Raw genomic sequence first — 19626 nt, 5'->3', positions numbered from 1 at the left:
TTAATAACCTAAATACACAACTAAGTCAAAGTGACAAAACCCTTAAAAAATAAAAATCAATTTGATGCCTGTAAATATAAAATAAAGGTTTCACCCGCAAGCCAAAGATTGGAACCCTTGTGAACCGATGTCAAATACGGTTTGTCACCAACAATTAAATAACACTCTTGGCCATCTTTTCCGCTGTGATGCCACAAACACTCTTGAAACCTATCGGGTATATCAAATGCCGCTCCGACTGTTCATGAATGAACATTGTTTGCATATTCTTCTTTATACGCTTCGATGTTTGTATTAAATTTGGTTTTGACGGCCATCTTCCCAATCAAAGTATTATGATTGTGCTCACCGTTAACGCGAATAATTTGACCATCTTGTGTAATGGCGGAAACGTGGCACTTGTAGCTTTGATATTTCGAACAATTCCAGGCAGCAGTAAACTTATTCAATATTTTTATTTAAAACTCATGGCCTTCTACGACCCATCTTTCTTTGTTTTTGCAAGAAATAGTAAACTCAAAGTCGGCAGTTATCATGCTCATTTCAAAATGCAGTGAAACCAGAAATGTTCTCCAATTTTTCATCCACCAAGAGTTACATCCAATTTTCCGTAGCTTCTAATTGCCCCATTAGGGACTGGATGAGATGATTATTTCGCTAACTGCTATAGTTCTGCTTTAAACTTTTGAGTCGTTAGCTCAAGGTCCCATTAATTTACAGGTTAAAATTGGGGTGAAATGATTGAGGTGTGAATAGTATGCTCACACCTCAATCAATTCAACCCGATTTTAATCTCTATTAATTGAACTAAATTGAAATGATTGAGGCCTAATTACCCTGAATTATAGGCAGCTTAAGATCGGGGTGAAACAATATAGGGGTTAAATAATTGAGGCGTATAATGATATAGGGGTTACAAATACCGAGGTTGAAATATTGGGAGATAAAAAAAAGGGGTGAAAAAACAGGATATCACGTTAGATATCTCTGACGCAAAAATATCTCAAGAGCAGCGATAACATGAGTCTGCATAACTTGGAGTGTTAACATTATCAATTAAACCTGAATGTTGTTTTCAGTGCAGTAAACTTTAGGCAATTTTCCGGTTTTAACTCTTTTCGAGATTTTCGTTTGTTCCCCTTTACGATTCCGACTAATTTTGTGAGGGCACAGGGGTTAGGGTGCGTTAGAACAAGGGCGAAGAGTTTTTGTAACGAGCAGTAAAAACTCACCAAGTATTTACGGTCGAAGAAAAGCCGGCACATAGAGGCACCTATTCTTAAAAATAGACCAGCCACGTTCTTCCGAAAGCACTAGCTAAGTCTTGTTCCACTGAAGAGCAGAAATATGGTCACAGGTGTGCTAAAGTCTGCAGGGAAGCAATCATTAGCCTCCATATATATATATATTTATATATATATATATATATATATATATATATATATATATATATATAATATATATATATATATATATATATATATATATGTGTGTGTGTGTGTGTTATATATATATATATATATATATATATATATATATATACATAATAGTTTGACAATCTACATTGTTTTTGATTCTTTCCCATGAGCTGTTTTTGATGTCACAGGCAGGTCACCAGTACATTTTCCCCCAATTTTACGTGCAGCCAAAAAAGCAAAAAGCTCTTTTTATACAATGATATTTTTTGATAATTAAATGTTTAACTGAATACGGAATAGGTCATGATTCAAATCATGTCACAAAACCTAACAAACAGGGAACAATTGGAATACTATGCATACCAGACGATCCCCATAAGTGCACAGCGAAACGGGTGGGGGAAAAACAATTTATTTTTATTTCAGAAAAATAGTTGTTTCTCTAACAATTAACCAATAGAGCAAAATCAAAAATCTTTGGTGTTCTAAAACATTTTTGGATAGCATATGCAACCAAGAAAGCATGGGTGACATTGAAAGACTCGCACAAGCAAGCAACAAAGTATTAAGCGCGCCAAAGTCTGGATCAGAACTGGTTTCCGTCTGCCTGGGCAATTTTGTTACAAAAAAGGGTCTGATTTTACTTTTTCATAAATCATTCTGGAAAAAAAAAATAAAACACATGGAAATAAAATGCTGAACTATTCTTTATTTTCCGATAGCGAGCGAGCACAGAGGGTTGGTTTTGTTCAAAACGTTCGATTTTGGAAAAAGAATAGTAATAGGCCGAGCCAGAGACCCCAGAGGGTGGGGCGAGGGAGAGTTGGTGACCGCATTAATTCCAAAATCTGTACGATGTCATTTGCCGAGCCAAAGAATCTGCAAAATAGTAATTTTTGTTGCGTCCAGCTATCATTATCCATTGCTCTCTAGCTGCAACTGAAAAGAAAACTGCTGGAAAAGTTCCTCTATACCGGTATTTCAGCTCTTAATATTGCGTTCTTTAACCTTTGGCACGAGAGGGTAATCCATGCCAAACAATGTTTCCATGTTTAATTCGCAAGAACTGTTAATGCATGTGTAACCGTACAACCAAGCTGAGTTAATTGTTTTCATCAGAAAAGCAACAGCCACAGGACTCGTTACCTTTTGCGCAAAAAAAGTTGTTTGAAATTCTTTGTCCACAGAATCACTATGGGACTTGAGATGGTAAAAAACACTTGGAATGAAAGTTGCCAGAAAAATAAGGAAAAAACCTAAACAAGAACTTCGTTTTAGTTCACCGTCAATTTTATGATTTTGAGAAAACTGAGTGCAGCAAATTGATCACATGAGTTAGATACTACAATTAATTTGTATTCTGTGAAGGTCATGTCCATAACTGCTTTTCCATGCTCCTCCTATAGTCATCAAATAATGTTCCCTTTTGTACCACAATTTTAATTTGAATATGGATATCTTTCTTTTCAAAATATACTTTTCACTAAAACTACATTTCAATGCTAGTTTTAACCACTGAAGTACTGCGATGAAGTTCCGGAACTTGAAAACGCACACCTGGTTCCGGAACGAGAACTTTTGACAAATATCTCCAAGCAAGAGTTTTCAAATTTTCAATATTAGTCTAAATAATATCTATTCTAGATCAACGACTCTGACTGGTTTTTGGACTTTTTACCAAATATTGAGACGGGTGTTAAATTTTCAAACCTAACTACTTACGTATTTTTTTCAATATCGGCTCCACAGATTTTTTCTTCCCAGTTAAAACAATTCTAAATTTTTCTAATTCTGTCGCAAGCAAATCAGCAACGATTTTTACAATTGTTGGGAAAACATATCTCTTCAGAAATGGTATAGCTCTCCTTCGATATGTCTGTGCTAACGTACCAACTGGTCTTCCACTCTTCATTAGCCACTAAATAACGGTAAATCACTGTCAGCAATTTTTTTCTAGAACAATAATATTGAAAAAGATTATCAGAATCTTTTCTAAACATTAGTCAGCTCTCGTAATTCCAAAAGAGTTGTAGGGTACTTAGTCACCAAAAGAGTCTGGGAAATCCAGTTTCATTCTGCGGAAAGAGTTCTTTAGAGTTTCATTAAACTGTAGCTATAAAATGTTTTAATATTTCATTTTTTGCTCTGTTTATATGATATCTCCTTTTTTTACCTTTGGTAGGTAAGAACACTATGCCTGGTAAAAGACCATTTATTTTGTCACCCGCCATATTATGTTCAACAGTATGATAATATATCTTTAGGGTATGTATTCTAGCAGCGTCATAAGGGAACTAAGAAAATTCGGACCACAGACACTCATGAAAACACCCATCGCGTAAATAGTTTCATCGCAACCAATAACATGGTAAAGGTTTGCATTAAAAAATGACAAATAAAGAGTTCACATTAGGAATGCTCAAAGAAGTTTACTGTGCAGATGTGTTCACGTCTATTTTGACAGGCATATTATCAAACTTTTCTAGTTTTTGTTTTTCCTGGTTAAGGTTGTTTAACATATCGTGGTGTTAGTTCTTCTAGTTGGAAGAATATACCTTCTGTAAAGTTTTGGTAGAAGAAAGGATAAGATATTTTGGTAATTTTTACTTCCCATTCTCCATCAAGACTAAAGTGTTCTAGCAGAAGTTTTGTAAATGAAATAGATTTTTTTTGGGTAACAATCAAAAAACTCATTAGAAACCAACTGTACACCGAAAATCTCATCATCAAATGATAAAACTTAAAGATGTCATTCTTGAAAGTTCATCACTTTGATCCCCGTGAAGGTTATAAGTTGAAGTATTAGAAGAAGCCATTGTTACAATGTTCAGGGTTTCTTTTAAACTGTGATTTGAGTCTTTATTCGACACATTTTGATATGACTACATTTTCACCAACTTTAAATTGTGATCGGTAATATAGGTTAATAAGAGTTTTGTAAAAATATAAACAGTCCAAAAAGTCTCAATTTGTTTCCTTTCTTGGTGATTGTCCCATGTGATTTAACTCTTGTGTTAATTGTGATGAGACATGAATCCATTTTGTTCAAAGTACTCGTCTCTTTTTTTTCCAAAGCTCGAAATTTAATTTTTTTCAGATATTTGAAAGCTCATTCTGCCACAATCGTTTTTGTTTTATTTCCAGCAAAATGTAATTTGATTTTCCTTTACCTGCAATAATTTCTTAGCCCAGTACTAAACTTCATTCAATGCTCAATCCAAAATTTCGCTGGCTTTTTGTTTTGCGTATCAATAGTGTGCAATTTGCTAGAACATTGTTGAAAAACTTTGATATCATTGGTTGCACACAAAAAAGAGAAAAGACGTCAAGACATGCTAATAATTACTTCACGTCATTGCAAAAATCCAAAAACTTATCCGTAAGACAAAATTAGGACACTGACTTTTATAACAACGGCAGGTATTCTTTTAAAAAGTCTTGCTGTATCGCGCAATATTGTGCAATAGTTTATACAATTCGGAATGTAAGCAACTTTTTTCGATAATCAATTTTCTTTTTGCTTATTTTCAATTGATAATATATGCCATCTTCGTTCCCTTATTCAATCTTTGTAGTTTGAAGGTCTAAAACTTTGAAACGAATCCAACTCCCTCTTTCTATGCTTTTGGCATCTTTGTTTGTTACTTTTTCCATGATGCTTATCGGAAACTTCGGGTTTTTCAAAAGGTTTATCGGGAAAATCAACATCCTTCCTTTTTAAGACAAAAAAAAACGAAAAGAAACGCTATAACTTTATCTCGTCCATCTAAAAAATGAGTCGGTGAGACTCACGTTGTTTTAAGTTTTTGATCTAAACTCGATTCCATTTTGGATTATTCTGATCTGGCGTTGATTTCTTTGTAATTAGGGCTCATTTGTGGTGGAATGGAAACTCTTTTTCCTCAATTCTGCCAAAAAATTAACTTCCAATTTAAAATTACCTTTGTAAAGCCGTTAGTATTCTAAACAAACTGTTCCATTTCAAGACAATTGATTTATTATACATGGAGCACAAAAGACAATAAATTTAAAACTAAGAAAACAATACAGCTGAAATTAAAATTAACGATGTAACCCAATGACAAATAATTTTTCTTCTTGTTTTTTTCTCAGAAAAATTTTCTTTGGTTTGTAAGGAGTATAGTTTAATATAAAAATGAACTAGAAAACGATAAAGTACTTTCCAATAAAAAAAACAAGCAAATATTTACACATAAAAGTTTTTATCAAAAAAAGTAACAGTGCAAGTATTGTCAGCTTGAGCTTTCTTCTCTGCAAAATGGAATAACTCTTGTGTTGATAGAAGTAGCTGGTAAATTACCAGATAATACTTTCGTTGGAAAATAACCAGGAGACTTTTTGTCCACAATTGTCTTTAATTGAATAGGATTTTAAATTCTTCCAATCTTTTCGTCAAATACTCTGTTGTAGGTGAACAATGTTGATGAATAAAGAATGGTAGGTTGGCATTATAAAATTTTTCATTATTCTAGTTTATTTTGGTCGCTTGTACTGGTTAATAGGAGTGTAAAATTTTAAATGGGCCAAAACTTCAATACTCGTTTTCTTTTTTGGAAATTTACCCACTGTTTGATTAATTGTTGTTGTGTTAATTGTGATGAGAACATTAGAAATTATCTGACAGCTCACTCTGTGACATTAATTTTTTTTAATTTTTGTTCACTAAATTTGATTTCTCATTTTTTTGCAAACATTTCACAACTCACTGCTAAACTTCGTTCCCTGATCAATCCATAATATTGGTTGCATTATGTTTTGCGTAACAACTTTGTAAAAACTGCTGAAGCGTAGGTAATATTTTCTGAAATCAATTGTTGTACATAAACAAAGGGAAAAGACGTCAATACATGCCAATTAATACTTCACTCTATTATCAAAATCTAATGATTTGTCTTTAAAGGTAAAATTGAGACACCAAACTTCACTGAAAATTTAATCACTGCAGTAATTTTTTAAACTGTCTTGTTGTATGGCGCTACTTTGTTTAAGAATGTACACAGTTCAGTCTGTAAGCATTTTTCTCCTTCAATGGTCCACTTCCTTTTTATATATTTTTATTTAATTCATACGCTGCTCTTCCTTCCCTGTACAATCTTTGCAGCTTGATTTTTTCAAACTTTGAAAGGAATCCAGCTCCCTTTGTCTTGGTTTTTGGCATCTTTTTTTGTTACTTTTTCCAGCATTTCTATCGGTAGCTTCAACTTTTATGTAAAGTTTATCAGGGAAATCAAGTTTGTCTGGGAACACACCGTGTGCGTTGGTCTTGGGTCTGATCAGAGGTCACCTCAGGGTGGGACCTCAACCTGGGTTTCGCGCTATAGCCTCCCATTTTGATGTGCTTACAATAATGGGGAGGAGGGCTATACTTCATAGGACACAGTTGAGAGGGGGCATGTCATGGGAAAGATCCTTAAGTTATGCGGCTAGTGTTATTGTCACGAGATTTGATTAATATTAGTTCTCAAAGGGTACGATTAGAAGTTGCATGTAATGTTTTGATACATAGGAAAATAGTTCTCGAACTGTTTCTCAGGAGTAATCTGAACTGCAAAAACTCTAAAATGCGGGACTTTCGGCACTTTTGTTCTTAATTAAATTACCACGTGTTGTCAATGAACGTTTCGTGTACCAATTTCAAACTTTTACTAAAGAGAACTTACTCGACTCACTTTTGAGTTTAAACCCGTTTGTGCGGTTGGTGGCGATGTGTGATGGGAACACCGCTGGTAGGCAACAAGTGCTACGGCTGTGGAAAGGTAGACCTCATTGGTTAATCCTTCCGTGGTTAAACCCACCCCCCCCCCCCCCCCACCCCCGCCAAAACAAATGGCATCGCATAATAAATTAGCCTCAGTAAATAAATAACCCCATCTTAGGGACATAAAACTTCTACGCCCCCACCCCCACCTGCCTCAGGTGCACATGCTATTTTCTGACGAGAAGTGTGCAATATAACAACACATAACTTAGTGGGGTCAGAGATACAGTGTTAAAAACAACATGCGGATCTATTCTGTTCCGGGGTCTTTTCCGTTCGTGCCCCCCCCCAGTACGTTATGCGCCCCCCAGTTACAGAGCACGTGCCATTACATAGTGAATCATCATGTAAAAATATGGCACGTGCGTCAGGGGTGCAAATAATATGCATCCACTAAGCTGGGCGGGGGGACACAAACGAAAAAGGTCTCTGTTTCGACCCCCCGTGTTGTCGGCCCCAATTGCAATTAGAATGCTATGATGTCGTAAGAAAGGCGTAAGAGTTATATTTCCAATAATCCTGGTTCCTAAGCTTACAAAAAGTTGTTTGATTTTCAGAGACTGAAATTACGTTAGGCATTAGTGCCATTCTTAGTGAAGTTATTTTAAAAAAATAATTGGGCGAAGTTGTCAACGGATGCGACAAAGTTGTCAACAATTCGGCAATTGGACAAAGTTGTCAAAATTGTCAACGGCCATTTTTTAAAATCGTTCATACTCCCAGTGACATGAAACTTGATAAATCTTAACATGTCATTCAAGATCTTGATAACTTGCACAAAACTTGAAACAACTTGTAAGACCTTGGTAAGACCGTGATAAGATCTTATTAAGACATGTCAAGAAAATTTCATGGCGTAACTTGATACGATCTTGACAAATCTTGACAAAAACAAAAAATTTTTGAAGCAAATTTGAAAAAAAAAAATATTTCAAATCAATTTTACAGTTGAAAACTGGAGCAAAGTGGATCAACAATTGTTTTTTGGGGTTCTACTGTACTACATAATTTTGGAGTGAAATGCGGTGAAATTATGTAAATTCACAGCTAGAGACAGCGGTGAACTTACAAAAACTCACCAAACTTCATCGCTAACTACAAATTACCGACCCTACAAGGATTCAAACCTCTCATCTCCTTAATGCAAGCCACTTCTTCTTCCACAGCGCCACCTTTCACTCAATGCTAGAACATTTGTTGTGATTTTAAACCGATTGCACTCTAATTTCTGTAAAAGAAGCCCATTGAATTTTAATAAAATTAGCAATGAAAATACTAATTTTTGTGGGGAAACGTGGTAAAGTCGTCGCTTACTTTAGTGTTGAAATTACAGAAATTTACCTGATAGAAAAAGTTTCAAGAATTTTTATGAATATTCAGGTGTAAATTTTCCGTGACTCTTTTAAAAAATGTATCTGCGCTTCAGCTTCATTGGACAAAAATTTCAAAGCGTTTTCTAAGCGAGCAATTTTTGTCATTTCACCACTAAATTATTTCCACACTTTACTCTTAAAAACCCAAATTTTACAACAATTCACGGCACCTCAAACCAGGATGGACATATTAAAAAAATGCGATTGCGTAGGAAAAGTGCAACGTTTGGAAACAGGCTGGCCGAACCAATTTATGCATGAAGTTCAGTGAAAAACAAATTCACTGCGAAATTCACCGCAATTCTGATTAAGAAAAATAGTTTTAACCGCTAAATCATGCTGGATCTGTTCTGTTTTCGCCTCCCAGTAATTTTTATGACCCCCCGTTACAAATTCAATGTTGTCATATAGCAGGTGCTATGTAAGAAAATAGCAAGTGCATCTGGGGGTCACCAAAAATTCATGTTCACCAAGCTGGGGTGGGGGCGAAACAGAATAGATCTATGATTCCTTTGCTTTACGACAAGCAGACCAAGGTCAAGGAAAAATTGGAAAAGTATGTAGGATAGGCGATGAAAATTTTCTTTTTTTCACCGCAAATTTTAAACATAATTTTGGGGTGAAATGCGGTGAAATTATGTAATTTCACCGCTAGAGTCAGCGGTGAACTTACAAAAATTCATCAAACTTAACCGCTAACTCCAAATTACGGCCATACACAGATTCAATCCTCTCATCGGCTTTATGCAGGTCAGTTCTTCTTCCAGTGCGCCAGCTTTCGCTCAATGCTAGGATATTTGTTTTGAATTTAAATCAATTTCAGTCTACTTTCTGTAAAACATGCGCGTTGAGTTTTTGTAAAATTAGCGATGAAAGTACTAATTTGAGCGGTGATATGTGGCGATTGTTTGTAAGTTCACTTCTTACTCTAGTGGTGAAGTTACATAAATTCACCGTTTAAAAAAATTTCAAGAATTTGTATTATCACTCGTGGGTAAATTTTCCGTGGCTCATTTAAAAAATATATCTGCGCTTCAGCTTCATTGGACAAAAAATTTGAAGTCTTTTCTTAGTCATGAATTGATGTTTTTCACCATTAAGTTAATTCCCTGCTTTAGTTTTAAAAACCCAATTTCTATAACAATTCACGGCGCCTCAACCCAGGAAGGGCAGATTAAAAGAGATGCGACTGCATAGGAAAAGTGCAACGATTGGAAACAGGCTGGCGAAACCCATTTTTGCGTGAACAGTGGTGAAAAAGAAAATTCACTATTAAATTCACTGCAGTCGTATTAGGATTAATAGATTTGACCTTTGAAAGATGCCTTTGCTTTACAAAAAACAAACCGAGGTCGAGGAAAAACTGGAAATGTCTGTAAGATAAGCGGTGAAAATTTTTGTTTTTTCATTGCAAATTTCGAACATAATTTTGGGGTGAAATGCGGTGAAATTATATAATTTCGCCGCTAGAGTCAACGGTGAACTTACAAAAACTCATCAAACTTCACCGCTAACTTCAAATTACGGCCATACACAGATTCAATCCTCTCATCGGCTTTATGCAGGTCAGTTCTTCTTCCAGTGCGCCAGCTTTCGCTCTGAATTTAAATCAATTTCAGTCTACTTTCTGTAAAACATGCGCGTAGAGTTTTTGTAAAATTAGCGCTGAAAGTACTAATTTGAGCGGTGATATGTGGCGGTTGTTTGTAATTTCACTTCTTACTCTAGTGGTGAAGTTACATAAATTCACCGTTTAAAAAAATTTCAAGAATTTGTTTGATTACTCTTGGGTAAATTTTCCGTGGGTCTTTTAATAAATGTATCTGCGCTTCATCGGACAAAAAATTCGAATCGTTTTCTAAGCGATGAATTTATGTTATTTCACCACTAAGTTAAGCGGTGAATTTATGTAATTTTACCGCATTCAGTGCTGATCTCACATAATTTGGACACTTTGTTCAAAGCGATGGTTTATGTAATTTCTCCGCTAAATTCAGCAGTGAATTTATGTGATTTCACCGCTACCAGGCGATCAAGTTTTTTCATTGCATTCACCGCCTGATTTATATATTTTCATCGCATTCACCGCTTATCGTACAAAATTTTCCACATTCACCGCTTATCGTACATAATTTTGCGTTGAATAGTGGTGACACCTCGGCACGGGTACCTCTGAAACCGTGAACTCTTCAGAACTAGAGCATTTTTTATTGGATCAGACACTGTCCAGCTCTTAGATGACGCGCAGATCAAACCGTGCATACTATGGACTGGGCACTGATCTGTCTATAACCAGATCAGATCAGCTTCGAGGCTCTGTTATTGGGGTGCGTTTTACCCTCTGCGTGCCATTCAACACGGTCTGATCATAGCTGACTTGGGTCGGGCACCTCAACCAGGATTGTTTTTTTAATGAGTAGAACCTGACCTACCACAAAATTAGGGTCTTTCCCATTATTGCCCCCCCAGCCTAGTGGTCAGATAACCTATAGCCCCCACAATCATGGCAATTATACCATAATGGGGGGGCTATAATTTAATGGGGGGGGCTATAATGCGAAAGACCCCAAAATTATTTCTGTTACTCTAATTTTTGATCAAAATTGATTTGATTTAATGCACAGCTTTGCGACTTTGCTGTAATGTGTGTGTAATTGCATTGTGTAATATGATATTAACGTTATTAATCAATTTTTTTTATAGATTACATTAATTCCCGGTGAAACCAACCAACCTCTGGATCTCCTGGGCTTTATTTGGCTGTTGGATATTTTCCGTTCACCCCCCCCCCCCCCCCACGTTACAGAGCACCTGTCATTACATCGTAAGTCATTCTGTCATTCTGTACAAATATGGCGCGTAAATCTGGGTGTACAGATAATTTGCGCCCACTAGGCTTGGGGCACTAACGGATAAAACCTGGTTATTTAATTGATCTCGAACGAATTTGGAAAAAATTTTAACGTGTCTTTTTGTCACGCAAAAATTTTGTTTCAACGTTTTTGCGCTTTTGTTCTAGAACTTTCTTTGACTCCTTTCTTGCCTTTTTAATTTTTACATCTTCATTTTCGATTATGTACGTTGCCTCCGGCCTGAAATAAAGTTCGTTGATTAAAGTGATTGCGAGCGCAAGAAAATGCAAGCCTTTATAGCTGAGTGGTAAAAAATGTCACTGTCCAGCTGCTGGTCCGGGGTTCGAACCCCTCTGAGGTCAACTTTTTTTTGCGTTCATAAAACATTTCTAAGATACACTCTTTCTAAATTAAGTTGCCCCCGTCTGACGTTCGAGAGAAATTCATCCAACGTTAGTCTGTTTATGTTTTTAATTGAGTAGAACCTGACTTACTATGACACGAGGGTGACTGATGGTACGAACAGCTACCACGGACACTGTTTCATCTGTAGAGAGAAGAACTGTCACGCCAGTCTGGCAGGGAAGCCCTTCTTCTCTGTTGGGTACAAACGTGTCTGCAAAAAGTGCTATGTCGAGAAACATGCCCAAACATGCGACTATTGCAAGCAGAAGATTGTCGGTGAGTTCTCCTTCGAGGTCTGTCTCTTCAACCCTGATGGGAAAGGACCTATCGTGTCTCCTACATACCCTGCCCTCCCCAAGCTTTGTTGTCACGCAAAAATTCACCACTAAAGTATGTAATTCTATCGCTTAATGTAGCGGTGAAATTACATATTTTAGCGGCGAATTGTAGTGAATTTTTCTAAGTTCACCGTTTACTCTGGCGGTGAACTTACATAATTTCACCGCATTCACAGCATTTCACCGTAAAATTATGTACGAAATTTGCGGTGAAAAAATGAACTTTTCACCGCTTATCTTACATATTTTTCCGATTTCTTCTCGACCCGGGTAGCCCTCCCCCATCATAAATATGCCATAATGAGAGGCCATAATTTCGTAGATGGCTGTGATGGGTAAGACCCAGGCTATCTGTAATATGTATCATGTTATAAAACTAATCTTTATATGCTAATGTATATATATATATATATATATATATATATATATATATATATATATATATACTATGCTAATAAACAGGGTCATTATGAAAATGGGACGTTTTTTGGGGGTAGGCGAAAATTTCTAGTTTTGCACACTGAAGTTTGAAAATACCGAATGTAAGCAGTGTCATAAATTACAATCCCCGATGTTCCTATATACAGCCAGAAGTTGACTTATAGAAAACTTTCGGCCTTTATAAAGTCACAAGAGGCGTATTTAAGTAAAGTCGGGTGTCTCTGCAGACGTTTGCTTCGAATTTTGATTCGAAATCATTTTGAGCTGTTGAAGATTTCCTGATAAACGCCAGATTTTCATAGTGCTTCAAGCAAAGTTACGTAACGTTTACTTACGGCTAACGGATATAACGGATGTAGTATTAGAACAGGCGCAAGTGAAAATCACAGAAGTATCAATATAAAAAATCTTTCTTGCTGGCCAATCACAATTGAGAAAATGTCAATACTGCTTTCTGATTGGCTGACTCATCAAATTTTTCCACATTTTAAAATCGGATGCAAACGTTAAGATTAAAATGCTGAGAATTTGTGTTTACCCGCAGGAGAAAAAAATTGTATTTTTGGGGAAACTGATCTAACGTTCGGATGTGACAGCCCGGGTCGAGGTGTCACCGCCATTCAGCGCAAAATTATGTAAGATAAGCGGTGAATGAGGAAATTTTTGTAAGAAAAGCGATGAATGCGTTGAAATTACATAAATCAGGTGGTGAATGCGATGAATAAAACCTTTATCGCCTGGTAGCGGTGAAATTACATAATTTCAACGCTGAATTTAGCGGTGAAATTACATATATTCACTGCTTCAAAAAAAGTGTCCAAATTATGTAAGATAAGCGGTAAATGCGGTGAAATTACATAAATTCACCGCTCAACTTAGTGGTGAACTTACATAATTTCACCGCTAATAAAAAATGATAAATTTGTGTGAGATCGGCAGAGAATGCGGTGAAAATAATGGGGAGTGAATTAGATTTAACCTCCCATTAAAACTACCCCTTAATCTTACATCTTATTGACACTTTTTTTTGAGCGGTGAATTGATATAATTTCACCACTAGAGTAAGCGGTGAACTTATAAAAAGTCACCACATTCCACCGCTAAAATATGTGATTTCACCGCTAAAAATCGCAAATCTTACAAAAATTTACAACGCATGTTTTACATAAAGTAGAGTGAATTTGATTTATATTCAAAACAAACACTTACAAGTTAGTGAGAGATGGCGCAGTGGAAGAAGAAGTGGGTGACTTGCAGGAGGTGAGAGGTTCGGACACTTGTAAGGGAGGTGAAATTACAAATTTTAGCGGTGAATTGTGGTGAGTTGTGTTGAATTTTTGTAAGATCACCACTGACTCTAGCGGTGAACTTAGATAATTTCACCGCATTCACCGCATTTCAACGCAAAATTATGTACGAAATTTGCTGTGAAAAAGCTAACTTTTTTCCGCTTATCTCACATAGTTTTCCAATTTATTCTCGACCCGGGAGATTCATATCAAGTCCTACGCCAGCTAAACCGAGGCCATAAGAATAAAGATTTTCAGAAACTAGAATTAAAATTTGTCGAACTTAGGCTATTTGCACGCAAATATTGTAGTAATATATATTTCTCAGCCAATCAGATTTTTCGAACATTCTAGACAACCATTATTAAACTTCTTGAAAAAGGCGGGATCATACTTTTTCTGCAGCGCAATTTCTGATTTTTCTTTGTCCCCTTTCCCAGATCCAGGAAAACAATAATTGTTAGATTGTCCTCAATTCATTTCTACTGCATTGAGTTTTTAAACAGTTTTTTAGAAAACTGTTTTCTTCTTAACCTTGTTTGTATTCGAAAGCTGTTTCAATTCGTTGAAGAAATCGGCGTTAGTTTTCAATTTGACGCTTCCATAAATTTGTGAATTTGTCTCGCTTTTTGCAATAGCTTTGATGATTTTTTATTCAAGCTCTCATTTAACAGTTTTCAAGCTATGATAGATCATTAAGGCAGACCCAAGGTGGGCTCCTTTTACAGCCTTAAGGAATCAAGAGCTAGGGCAAGTTACTATTGCGCGCGAAGTAGGCTCACCTATATCTCTTAAGACTAACCGACTCTGCAAAATACTGAAGGTATACTTCAATTATAACGATGATTATCTCCATCTGCTACAGGGTTTTACCGGTCAAACTTGCCAGCTTACCTTCTGGTGAAAATCCATCTTTTAGCTACTATGTGAGCTGCTTATTCTTTCAAATTTTTAGTGATTTTTAGTGCATGCTGAATAAGCTCCGACCGGAGAAAAGAAGGAAAGAACTGATCCTAATCTTCAATTGTGTCAAAGGAGAAAGGACTAAAGAAGGTTAAATTTTATATATATATATATATATATATATATATATATATATAAAGATATATAGAAAGAAAAGAATAGAAAATCAGCTCAGAGTGAGTTTAGAGAACAGCGAGTCTCGAGTTTTTGTGGGTCTGTGAGTCCGAAGTGTTAGGACTGTCGCCTGCGTTGGAAATTCGAATTCAAAATCAGGGGCCCAATTGTCCGGATCCCTGAAGATTTCGAGGAATCCCTTGTCTCTTGCAAGACAGGTGGCAAGTGACCGAGGGTAGAGATCAGAATTGCAGTGTGGTTGCAATGCGACGAGGTGGTTGAGGATTTGTGTCTCCTCTGGTATCGGTTCCCGATTGGCCAACTTGTCCACCGTCCAGTCCCTGTATAGGAGGTGGAATGTGTGTCCGTACATGCACTTCATTGCGCCTCCCTCTACACACTGGAGGTATTCAATGGGAACAGGTATCGGGAGATGTGTTTTTGCATAGAGTGGCGAAAACAAGAAATAATTTTTGATTGGATCGAAGGTTCTGAGTGTTCCCTCGCAATAAGTGGGTTTTTTATATAGGTATAATTTAAATAATAAGGTGACGTATGTTTAGTGTTTACATACTGTAAGCGAGAACTCTTACGTACAAGTGGGTTAGTCCGGTGAAAGTGGTGTTGGACGAAAAGATAATTGTGAATAGTGTGTTACATTTTTGTCCTAACTTTGTGATTCTGGTTGTTTACATCCATCTGTGTAGGATGCAAAACACCAAACTGTAAATGCGGTAGGGGGCAACATCTCTCGTGAAGAGAGTGTTGAGATAATTATATAGACGGTCTGCTAGGGCAAAGAAGAATTTCTATAGGTGCGAAAAGCGTTTCCGTAAAGCGAAGATTTATCGGAAAGTGGAGGCACTCAAGTGGGAGGTCTTTATACCGTCCTTCTTCAACATATCCATTTTCCAACTGAACCAAAGAACATGAATTTGCTGTCGGTTTAGACGTGTGGTTTGGGGGAATTGAATCGTATTTAATCTTCTCGGGGACATAAATTCCGTGATCCCTGTTTGTACCCAGAGGATTTGTAAAATGGTGGAAGATGCAGTTGGGTCTCGAAGTCCTGTGCATCACACTTTGTGTAGGTGCGAAAGGATTGACTCGACTCTTGGAGGTTGAGGGCTGTGGGCATCTGGTAGGGCTTGCGGTATGCCGTGCAGGCGACTATGAGGCATGCGAGGAGCGAACTAGATAAATCTCGTGCGTCATGGCCATGGGGCGTTGTCATGGGGAAGGATCCGCGCAGGGATAATTGTCGGTGGATGTTGGCCGATCGTAAGGAGGGAGTTGGGGGAAGTCGGTTGGAGCCGAACATGAGGAATTGTCGGTCCATATCTGTGTGATGGCGGAGTGGCAGCGACAAATGACAGTGGTGTGGGCATCACTGGTGGTGAGGTAGGTCAGCAGCTGGCTAAGTAGTCGTGGGCCACGAATTCGACCATAGTAGGCCCAATTTGGGACTAAATTCTCGGGTGTTGACCGACCCGATTGTGCCGCAGCAACTTCACCAGCCCTAGAAGAGCTGTGCGGGGTTGAGGTGGTGGCTGGGTTACTGAGAATGGCAGCCGTGATGCCGGGAAGAGAAGCTGTTGTGACTGTGGCACCGTTTGGGAGCTTATTAGAAGTTCATGGGACGAACTTGTAGGTCCCATTTGTGTTGGAGGGCTTGTGTCGCTATCTATATACAGATGTAGTTCCCCAGACGAGGAAGAGATAGTGGCGATTGAAGGCAGTGGAATCACCCGCGCATGGGTTGCTGAATCCATAGACTGTGACTGTAGAGAGGCTGGGTCATCTTGAAGAGGGTCGGCGTTTGCATCTCGCACACAAGCTCTGGTACTGGTAGAGGTAGCACCAAGGGCGTAAGAGGAGAGGGCAGGATGTCGTCGACATCCAGTAAAATGAGGTGATATGCCGTCGGGTCGACAAATGGGGGATAGGTGACCCTCCCACTTGTGTGCTGACCAATCAAATTTTTCCACGTTTTAAAATAGGACACAAACATTAAGATTAATAAGCTGAGAATTTGTGTTTACCCGCAGAACAAAATTGTATTTTGGGGAAACTGATAACGTGCGGTTGTGATAGATTCATATCAAGTCCTACGGCCAGCTTAACCGAGGCTATAAGAATAAAGATTTTTAGAAACTAGAATTAAAATTTGTGGAACTTAGGCTAATTGCACGCAAGTATTTTAGTAATATATACTTCTCAGCCAATCAGATTTTTCGAACATTTTAGACAACCATTATATTAAACCTCTTCAAAAAGGCGGGATTCGTACTTTTTCTGTAGCGCAATTTTTGGTTTTTCCTTGTCCCGTTTCCCAGATCCAGGAAAACAATAATTGTTTGATTGTCCTCAATTCAATTCTACTGCATTGAGTTTTTAAACTTTTTTTACAAATGTTTTTTCTTCATGACATTGTTTGTATTCGAATGTAGTTTCAAGTCGTTGCAGAAATCAGCGCTAGTCTTCAATTTGACCTTTTCATAAATGCTTAATTTTGACGCGTTTTTTGTAAGAGCTTTGTTGATTTTTTTATTCAAGCTGTCATTTGATAATTTTTATCAACCTATGGTAGAAATTACTAACAAATACAAACTATTGTCCGAAATATTATCTGTTACTCGTTCAGTTCTATCTCTGGTTCTTTTTATCCTCTCCTAGAGTATACCCTTCTATTTTTCTACTTCATCGTTAAAACCGTAGAACGTAGATTTTTTCAGTACCTTATTAAGAACTTCGATTTCTTTTCTGCAGCGCAATTTTTGGTTTTTCCTTGTCCCGTTTCCCAGATCCAGGAAAACAATAATTGTTAGATTGTCCTCAATTCAATTCTACTGCATTGAGTTTTTAAACTTTTTTTACAAATGTTTTTTCTTCATGACATTGTTTGTATTCGAATGTAGTTTCAAGTCGTTGCAGAAATCAGCGCTAGTCTTCAATTTGACCTTTTCATAAATGCTTAATTTTGACGCGTTTTTTGTAAGAGCTTTGTTGATTTTTTTATTCAAGCTGTCATTTGATAATTTTTATCAACCTATGGTAGAAATTACTAACAAATACAAACTATTGTCCGAAATATTATCTGTTACTCGTTCAGTTCTATCTCTGGTTCTTTTTATCCTCTCCTAGAGTATATCCTTCTATTTTTCTACTTCATCGTTAAAACCTTAGAAGGTAGATTTTTTCAGTACCTTATTAAGAACTTCGATTTCTTTTGGGGCTTCACTTCCTCAATAAACCTAACTAAGGAAAAAAGCTGATTCCTTCATTTGTGTGACAATGCGCTAGCTGGATTCTTTCCAAATGAAATGAGATATAATCGTGTTTCAGTGGCTTATATTTTATAATGGGTGCCAGTTTAATGTTGTGGTTAACGCAATTTTTGGCGCAAGAAAATTGGACAAAAAGCTGAAGACAGAAATTCTGACTCTGAAGAAAGTTTGGTTTTAATTTTTTGCTGCGTTTCTTGCAATTTGGTGAAACAGTTTTGACCAAAGTTGAAGTATATTCAATTTTGGTTGGTCTTTTCGTTTTACGGAAATCATTCTAAAGGATAATTATGACGCCAGTTATAAATTATGAAAACAAATGTTTTAGATGGAAAGCTGATAGAAAAATTTATTAATTGACTTTTTGCATTTGGTTTTGTCGTTTTTAAATTTAATATATACTTTACCAATGCACTTTTTAGTTGTTTGATATGTATGGTATAAGAAAATTATGAGCGTAATCCAAAATTCAAGAAATTGTTTTAATCTACATAGCGTTTTTTGAGTAACATTACTTCTGTACGAATTTAAATAAATTATAGCTCAGAAATCCCAGTTTGAAAAACGTACAACCTTAAGCTGTTTTCTTAGAAGTTTTTCCCCTAATTTCGGGGCATTAGTTCCACGCTGTCAACAATTTTATGCGTTTTCCTCGTTTTCGTGCTAAAATTTTTTACATTTTTAAAACCCACGTTTGAATGGGTATGGGCCAGACCAAACATGCGAATATCACATTTTGGTCCAACAGAACGGCGCGAACGAAACATTTGTCAGGCTATGTGTTTGTTTGAATCGGTAAATCTGACCCCCCCCCTTGTCTGGCCCATGCCTGTCTCGGAGCCGTGGACCTCATCCTGGTTTACGGTATTTCGAGAACTACATAACGCTTGTTTCCAATTCCTTAATAGGAGGCAGATCCCTCCGAACTTACGAGGGCAGAATTTTCCACTCGGAGTGTTTCAAGTGTTTCACGTGTGGGCGACCAATAGCATCAGCTTACAAAAAAGACAGAAGCGGAAACTACGTACATTCACAAAATTGTCTCGCAGAAACAACTTAACGGCACAATTACAATTACGAAAATAGCCAGAAACAAAGTGACTTCAATAAAGTATTTCTTCTGCTTCACTATTGCCTGAAAAGAATTTGTAGGAGTACTGCACCCTAGTTGAGGGGTCGAATGCGGGTCGAATGAGGGGCATTTCTATCGACCCATGGTCGAACCTGCCAAGTATTGGTCGACTTATAAAAAGACATCGGGTATGAAAAGAGCGTGTCTTGACGTATGCTCGACTTTGGGTGAAAACTTCATGCGGTACCGGCCTTGTAGCTAAGGTAAGGAAACTCCACCCACCCAGACATTATCAGTC

At 37.1% G+C, this 19626-nt stretch overlaps 2 protein-coding genes across 2 annotated transcripts in view; both read left to right on the top strand.

Moving 5' to 3' along the window:
- LOC142352206 (uncharacterized) overlaps window positions 1–19626 on the top strand; it is a 354267-nt gene that overhangs the window by 269527 nt on the left and 65114 nt on the right. The window lies entirely within an intron of this gene.
- On the top strand, window positions 7038–19362 carry LOC142352150 (four and a half LIM domains protein 1-like). Its single transcript, XM_075404547.1, has 3 exons — window positions 7038–7195; window positions 11905–12103; window positions 19165–19362. Exons 1-3 carry the CDS (start codon window positions 7151–7153, stop codon window positions 19314–19316), a joined length of 396 nt encoding a protein of 131 aa, XP_075260662.1. The 5' UTR covers window positions 7038–7150; the 3' UTR covers window positions 19317–19362.

Source organism: Convolutriloba macropyga, chromosome 1, assembly GCF_964194025.1.
Source record: "Convolutriloba macropyga chromosome 1, txConMacr16.3, whole genome shotgun sequence".
NCBI classification, from domain to species: Eukaryota; Metazoa; Xenacoelomorpha; order Acoela; family Convolutidae; genus Convolutriloba; species Convolutriloba macropyga.
The sequence above is the reverse complement of the archived record's forward strand: the minus strand, read 5'-3'. Positions and strand labels throughout refer to the sequence as shown.

What these genes read in the sequence shown, in the direction of transcription:
- LOC142352150 (XM_075404547.1), top strand. Translation starts at nt 7,151, where the DNA reads ATGGGAACACCGCTGGTAGGCAACAAGTGCTACGGCTGTGGAAAG. An exon ending in AGTGCTACGGCTGTGGAAAG is followed by an intron (nt 7,196 to 11,904) that starts GTAGACCTCATT and finishes TTAATTGAGTAG; the next exon opens with AACCTGACTTACTATGACAC. An exon ending in TTGCAAGCAGAAGATTGTCG is followed by an intron (nt 12,104 to 19,164) that starts GTGAGTTCTCCT and finishes ATTCCTTAATAG; the next exon opens with GAGGCAGATCCCTCCGAACT.